This window comes from Solanum stenotomum, chromosome 5 (assembly GCF_019186545.1).
Source record: "Solanum stenotomum isolate F172 chromosome 5, ASM1918654v1, whole genome shotgun sequence".
NCBI lineage: Eukaryota > Viridiplantae > Streptophyta > Magnoliopsida > Solanales > Solanaceae > Solanum > Solanum stenotomum.
This window is the reverse complement of record NC_064286.1, coordinates 1083550-1091440: the sequence shown is the minus strand read 5'-3', so window position 1 is coordinate 1091440 and position 7891 is coordinate 1083550. Positions and strand designations below refer to the sequence as shown.

Here is a 7891-nt window from a genome sequence, read left to right as displayed (position 1 = left end):
AGCTAAAAGTGTTCAATGATACAACGGAAACAAATTCAATTGTCTAAATGTGCATACTCAAAGTTAATGTATTTACTTGCTAGCTATAACTAAATTTAAATTTTTGTTCATGGATTATGCCTTTATTGGAACAATAACAATAATAACATATACTTAATTTAATCTCATAAGTGAAATTTTAAGAGAATGGAGTGTTCCCAAATCTTTCTCCCACCTTTGTGAAATAGAGAGGTGGTTTCCAACAGAGCTCGGTAGAGATTTTTTTTTTATGTATATTTGAAATGGTAAATATTGTATTAAAAACATGAAGAATTCTCCTTTAAATATTCTTGTGCAACTATATATATACATAATAGACGAATCAAATGAATTCTCAAGTTCCTTGCCCAAACTACAAATACTTGCAAAGTTCACCATTAAACGTTTCAACTCTCTCAAATGCAAGACAAATTTCACCTACTAAGCTAAGTACATAATAAACCAATAACTAAATAAAAATTGAAACATCTTGGGTTGCAACTATCATCAATCCCCTAATTCTCAGGCTTACAAGACATACACACATAACACAACACAAAAAAACTACAAACCTGTATATCTATCTTAATGGCTATGCTACATTAATTTGCCTAAAAACTATTTTTTCTCATTGATGGACTATTCGCATTTCGTCTTTGTCCTTAGGCAGAGTTCCGTTTTGTAGCTGACGAATAAACTGTCCTTTCACTCGTGGTCGCTGCTCTGCAAGTCTTTTCCTGCTTTCGTATCGAACCTGTGCAAAAATGATATCAGTATAATGAAGGACAAAAAGAAGATACTTAACTAAATGTTGGCTACTTCTGAATAGTTTTGTAGTTATATCTACTATTTGATCATTCAAGCATATGAAAGGTCAAAAACCAATAGTAATGGCATTCGTTTCCGCTAAACTACCTAGAATATAGAGATTAGTTAACGCTGTACTCATTTAAAATTGATGCAATATATCTAAGTTGAGTAATGGCACTAGCAACGACAACAACAATATACCCAATGTGGTCTCATAAGTGAGGTCTGGGGAGGGTGAAGGTACCTAGACCTTACTTCTACCTTTGTGGGGTAGAGAGACTGTTTGCAATAGACCTCAGGTCAAGAAAACGGTTTGAAGAAAATAATAAAGGCAGAAAAGTATTGGCAAGAAAAAAGTAAAGATGACCAAAGTAAAAGAAACAGTAGTAGTAATAGAATTGAAGAATAAGATAATGGCACTAGCACTAAGGTTATATATACCTTTTTCTCATAGCACCTATCCTTCCGTTTTAACCGAAACTTCATGAGTGCTGCTTCCCTTTGGCTGGTGCTGTGATTCTCTGATCTTGTCTTATCATTGTAATTCACACTCTCAGAAACAGGAGCTCTCTCTGGACTTGCAACTGGAAAGGAACTTTCTACAGCTTCATCAGAAATACTTCCACAATGAGAGTTACTGAGCTTATTTTTCATGCCACTTCCCAAATCACTAGATTCACAAATTGCAGTATCATATCTTGCCTTTTCAACTGTTACTAAATTTCTGTTATCTTCTTCTTCCGCATTATCCTCAGAGTGAACTGTAGTATCATCAAATGGTTGTTTGTAATGCTCCATATTTTGACCTTCGGAAGTTGAATAAGTCAAAGAACTTGTTGGAAGTGTAGACTGTGATCGAGGGCTGTGTACTTGTTGAGAACCTGATTGTGTATTGTACACTGAAGCATTTATGTGAATGTCACTGGCAGCCATACTTCCAAACCTTACCTTGTCAACTGGAATGAAGCTTACTTGGTTGCCCGATAGTGAAACTTTACAATTTCCCGGTTGGCGCATAACCAGAGCTGTTTCGTTTTCCTGACTCTCAGTCAATGAAGCATCATGCTGCCAAGTAGAGGCACTAGAGCCTTCCTTCAATGGAGCTGAATTGCTACTCAATCCAGAGAAAAGAGGTTGCACCGTCATCTTATTTTCATATCTGACATAAAAGAAGGTTTAGTCAATTTTCAGATAGCATCTGGAAACTAATTTAAGCAGTTAAGGTATTTCGTAAGATAGTTTAGGCAGATAAATTACTATATAATCTCAATTGTTCACACTGCAAGGTACTGCTGTACTAGTGTTCATATATAGGTATAATATACTCACATCTTTTCACAGAGAAGACGTGCAGAGAAACAACATTCGATTGGACTTGTAACTAGAGGGAGGGAGACCATCAAGGATATGAGAAGCCTTGGTAATATTTCAAAAAAATATTATCAGCCTGAAAGCAATAAATAACTAAACTAGCAAATAAGGGCATCCTGAGTCTTCTTTTTTCGTGAAAAGGTAAGATAATTTCATTAAAACTGTGACGTTGTAAGTAGAAGGCATCATTACACACTCTAAGTCACCTTTCATTACACTCAAAACAGTAAAGGTGAATTTTCCAATCTTGATCTTTTGGGGTTTCAACTTAAAAGTGCCAATAAAGAAAGATAAGTAGCTAGGTTTAACGTGAATGCAAACAGTTATACTTTGACTTGGTTTAGTATATCTTAAATATAAGAATTTAATAGAGGTTCTTACCATATATCACAACAAGATAATAATATTCAGCCTCAAAATATTTCCTGGACAAAGAATTACTACACTTTTACAGCATATATCTGGTTGTCCCTTGTGTTAGTTTTGTACAATAATTTCTTCCTTCATGCTATCGATAAAATTAATATCCTATCACGATATACAAGCATTACATGCATTCACTATGGTTGAGTAGTTAGTAAACTCCTCAAGAGATACCCATCCAAATCTTCAAATTTTCCTGGGCAGTGGTTTGGTCATTAATTAGAGCTAGAAACAAAAACACACACATAAAGGCCTTCAAATTTAAATATACTGCACATTCTTCATAAAATTTGATACTTTCCAGATGTTGATTTCTGAAATAGCCACGAATAGAGTCAGGGATGAACAACAGAAAGGAACAACGCCTACCATATAGCTTCCTAAATGGATGTCTTCTACTAGTTTTCTCCCTACTGTATAATATGCATGAACGGCCCTGCCACAAGTATTGCATCACAACTGTCATAGAGAAATTGCTACTACCATAAGCTATGTAGTGTGACTAATTCATGAAGAGAATAAAGAATTTAAACTTAATTGGTTCAACCTATAAATTTTTACAATTGAATTCATTGCACTACTGAATTTATGGTTTCATAAATTAATAATTGTTGAAATTTTTAGTAATTTTTCAAATGTTTATTTACACTCTTATGTCAAAATACTGGGTTAAAAGTGAACCCAGTAAAACAGGCTGCATCCCCTGATAAAGAATTGTTACAAATCTCAACTTGCTGCAACAGCAGTATGCAGTAGTTGAAATGTGGCTACTCACTCTATTTACACTTTTTTGTGTTTAAAGAGAACAAACACTACTATCCTACAGAGACAATGATACAATTTTGGGGCACTCTTCCCGATGGAGAACTGTTCCTTCATATTTGAGGAATCCGCTAAGCAAAGAGGACAATTCAACAAGAGAATGCCAAAGAACAGAAATGCAAAACTCACTTAGAAAAGGCGGATGCTTTTGAATGACTTATCATGTTCTGCTCCCATGACGCTTCATCATTTAAGCAACTGGGATTAAAGGTTCTCAAAGAAAGATCCAGCCTGGAAGCCAGATTTGATTTTTCTCTACTGTCATGAGAATGGCCGTCACTGTGAGCCAAGTAATTTTCAAAATTCCCCATCAAGTCAATAGCTTCAGCAGTATTAGGAGCAGAATAGAGTTCATTCAACTGGCAATCAACTTCATCAGCAGTACACGTATTTGCACTAAAACATCCATTCTGCACTTCATCAGCCGTAACCCTTGGTTCAGCACAAAGAGTGGCATCTTCTGAACCAATAGCAACTGAGCTGTCAGGTGTAGTGCCGGAAGAAGTTCCCATTCCAGAGTTTGTCATGTTTTCTACATATGATAGTTTGTCAGTTCAAATCTTAGACATATAACTCCAAAATTTGATAGAAGAAGGATAGCTCGCCATACCTAGTGGTTTACTTTCTGGCATAAATGATCTTTCAACACATTCTTCATGTCTTCCATCGTTGCACATATTTGAATCATCTTTCTGTCTAATATCTGTAACGCCCTGCATATTTGGCATACACACACTATCAGCTAACAAGAAAGGCATGGGACAAGAGTTATGCACAACAGTTGGCAAAATATGTCATCTCTATGTAAACCCGATGAAACCAGTCTAATCTAAAAATACGTTCTTCTTTACATGGTTTCATAATGCATCATTATCATAAATTTTGGAAAGTATATTACTTGTCAAACTTAAATGACGTAAATCAACTATCTGCAGAAAAAATGAAGGCACTTGATGGCATGGAGTGCAAAAGAAGATCAGCATTTTATCTCACTTAAGTCAATTTATTTTCTTGAAAAAAGATGACCTTTAACAAAAAATAGCTTAAAGTTGGCATATAAAATTACATATAGATAATCAATCATGTTACATCAAAATCTATGAAGTGCAAAATGATGGAGCTCATACATCTCAGTCAAATGAGGTTAACACAGAAGATATCACTTACTTGTGACTGGCAACCTTTGTCATTTCCTCGATGAACAGAAGCCAGATTATCGCTAGAATAGTTACTTGCTGTGTCATTCTCAGAAGCTGCTACAATTTTCTGGTTTTCAACAACTTCATTCCGAGGATGGCTCCTAGCACTTTGCTGATCATTCAAGAGAAACAAAATAATTTGTGTTAATTCAATTGGTTAAATTTGATAACCATTTACAAATGTTTTCTTTTCTTTACATACCATTTTTCTTCTCCAAACATGCTGCCACAAGTTCCTCAGCTCATTTTTCCTTAAAGGCTTAATGAGAAAGTCGGAAGCTCCTTTAACCATGCATTTCAAGACTGTGCTAATGGAATCTTTGGAGGACATCACTGCATAATAAATAGGCATATTAAGCATTACGATCCCTGTGAATATTACATTAAAATAAGTGCTGAGATCAAGAAAACATACTTATAACAGGTATGTTTTTGCACAAGTCATGCTCCACAATTGAAGTGAGCAGTGCATATCCGGATACTGATGGCAGCTCAACCTCAGTCAATACAAGGTCTATGTTATGAGGCCCTTCCTTAAGTGTCTCCCATGCCTTCAAACCATCAGGAACAGCAGCAACTGTTTTGTCAAACAACTTATTATTTCGTTGGTACCAAAAAACAAAAAACAACTTATTATTTCTTTGGTACCAAAAAACTAAGTGTAAAAAATTTACAAGATGCTATGTACACACTCACGCCACAAGAATTGCCAGTGTGCTGAAACATAAAGTTAATACATGCCTCTCAGGCAACCAATTACAAAGCGCACAAAGTAAGGGGTGGATGTCGGGTTGGTAAAATGTGGTAGATTAAGTCTTCATTAGTCAACAATCAAATATGAAGGTTAAGTAATACTCTTGAGCCCCACCATGATATCAGTCAATGAAATTCACGGCAGGATGGAATTTAACAGATACATTACATCCGCCCATATTCTTTTAAGGGGTGGTGCAGAGAGGGGGGGCATCAGCGAATGCAGAATCATAGTCTGGGAGGAATACATGGAGTTATAATACCACTAGAAATCTCCAGGTGCAGGATGAGCGTGATATTATATCCCCCATGCTATAACCTGAAGATAAGAGGACAAGTAAAAAAAAGGATTGTATTCTCAGTAACTGAAAGGCTCATGCTGAAAATGGTTCTACAGACGACAAACTATAGAAGACACGGGCAGGCTAAAAGTCTAAACAATATCCTAGGTATCCATTCCCAAAACAAGGGGGAAAAAGGACACAAAAATATATTTTCCTTACAAATAAAGAAACATTTCTATTTCAAATCTGCTTGATATCCAAACACACTACAATCACTGTCCAAGTCTTAGGTAGAAGATCAGATAATCCAACCCAAATGTTAAGGTAGTAAGCTCAATCTGAGACTTACCAATTTTATGTATTTTTGGTGATTTATGTAGTAAATATTTTGAATACCTCTATGTATAAGGGACACTATATAGCACTCAAACACCATCCTTAACATGACTTGGAGCTAACACAAAGAATCTTGGAAGTAGATTTTGAAAATCTAATCTTCAAATATTTTCAAGTAACCAAAAACAAGCTTCCATCACAAAACTTCAAAATGCATGTCAAAGCACAACTTCATAAACTCATTTTTTCAAGCTTCAAACTTCAAAATCTATAGCTAAACGGGAGCTTAGTATCAAGTTATCAACCCCTAAACCTTAATGTAATGAGTGCAGTCGCCCAAGACTAAAGGTGGCTTTTGTTTAAACTTTTTTGAAGACATCTTCATACCAAAATAATGAAAAAAAAAACATAGATGAGTATATTAAAAACAAAGAGAAAGTTTATATTAACTATTTTCAAGAAGTTTTTGCACAAAAATCTGTTCTTTTGGACTATTTCAAAAGAAGAACTCAACAACTAACAGATCACTTGCATGTTTTCAAAAGAAGAACCCCTTTTTAAGTTGCACAAAGTTTTATTGCTGAATTATCAAGAATAATGGAAACAAATGAACATTAAAGGAGCAATAGTGTTGAAACCGCATATGACCAACCTCTATAACTACATTTACGAAGCAGAGCAGCAATAATCTGACGAGTGCAATCATCAGCTTCAACCAATAAAACCCTAAGCACCATTTTTGGGAAACATTCACCATCTCCTTCACCTGCCATCACTGCTTCACCCATTTTACACCACCAAATCCAATATTTGTCAAAAACTGCAACCCCTTTTGGTTTTCTTGAAGAAAATATATCTTTAACAGCCCGCCTAAAACTAATGGACAGATGTGAATGAAGGGGTTTTTGTAAAAAATGAGTCTTGATTCTTGGCCGTGGAAATTGGGTAAAGATTATTTGAGGGATGTAAATCTAAAGACGGGTCATCATTGGTTAGTGGATGAGTTGTCTCCATTTTGGTCCACAAATTTGATTTTCCATAGAATCATTTTCTTCAAAATCGTGGTGTTAAAGCCTTCTCAAACGGCCCTACTAATATCAGATATTTTCAATGACCATTGCCACGTTTCTGTGGGTAGATACTACAAATTTCACTTGGCCACAAATAATTTTACCTCTGATTTTTCCCTTTCATCATTCCACTATCGAAAACCGTCAATCTACTTTATAAAAATAATGATAAAAAATTAGATAAATTAAGTCTTGTTTGTATTTAACTACTAAAATCAAATTGAATATATTATTGTTATAAAATTTAAAATTGAAATGGGGTTGTATCGCGAATCAGTTTTTAACCCGTTTTAATTTGTCTTATTGATGGATTAATTGAAGTGGTATATATTCAAGATGAGGTGCCTTAGTGTATGTAATTTACGGATGACATAATACTAATTGATGAGATATGTAATATTAGGTTAAAAGTGTGGAGACCAAACTCTGGAATCTAAGAGGTTCAAGTTGAGCAGGATCAATGTAGAATATTTGGAGTGCGAATTTATATAGTGATGCATGAGTTAAACGTGGAAGTGAGGCTTGACACACAACCTATCCCCAAGAAAGAGAATTTCAAGTAATTTGAGTCTCTTATCTAGGCTAGTGGGGACATCAACAACGATATCACACATCGTATTGGTACGGCGCAGATGGAGAGAATGCTTGCCTCAGAAGTCTTGTGTGGTAAAAAAGTACAATCAAAACTTAAGGATTCTATAGAGTGGTGGTTGGACCATTAACATGCAAAGTGTTGGCCAATTAAGAACTCTCGTGCAAAAGATGTGTGTTGACAAAATGAGGATGTTGAGATGGATACATGGGC

At 35.3% G+C, this 7891-nt stretch overlaps 1 protein-coding gene across 2 annotated transcripts; it reads right to left on the bottom strand.

The window, feature by feature from the left end:
• Positions 1-302: 302 nt before the first annotated feature.
• LOC125864973 (two-component response regulator-like APRR9) lies at positions 303-7055 on the bottom strand. 2 transcript variants are annotated; one of them, XM_049545122.1, is made up of 9 exons: positions 6669-6791; positions 5660-5715; positions 5059-5220; positions 4846-4976; positions 4612-4755; positions 4055-4157; positions 3574-3976; positions 1270-1987; positions 303-772 (listed from the first exon to the last, which is right to left on the bottom strand). In XM_049545122.1, coding segments are annotated over exons 3-9 (1626 nt in total). In that variant the 5' UTR covers positions 5060-5220; positions 5660-5715; positions 6669-6791; the 3' UTR covers positions 303-646. The 2 variants fall into 2 exon arrangements, with proteins under 2 accessions (XP_049401079.1, XP_049401078.1); XM_049545121.1 differs by lacking the exon at positions 5660-5715 and having other exon boundaries at positions 6669-7055.
• Positions 7056-7891: the final 836 nt, after the last annotated feature.

Excerpts from the sequence above, each read along its gene's own strand:
- LOC125864973 (XM_049545121.1), bottom strand. The coding sequence starts at position 6,804 with ATGGGTGAAGCAGTGATGGCAGGTGAAGGAGATGGTGAATGTTTCCCA. Across the intron at positions 4,977-5,058 it reads CAAAAACATACCTGTTATAA|TGATGTCCTCCAAAGATTCC; the intron begins GTATGTTTTCTT and ends TTTATTATGCAG. Across the intron at positions 773-1,269 it reads ATAGGTGCTATGAGAAAAAG|GTTCGATACGAAAGCAGGAA; the intron begins GTATATATAACC and ends ATTTTTGCACAG.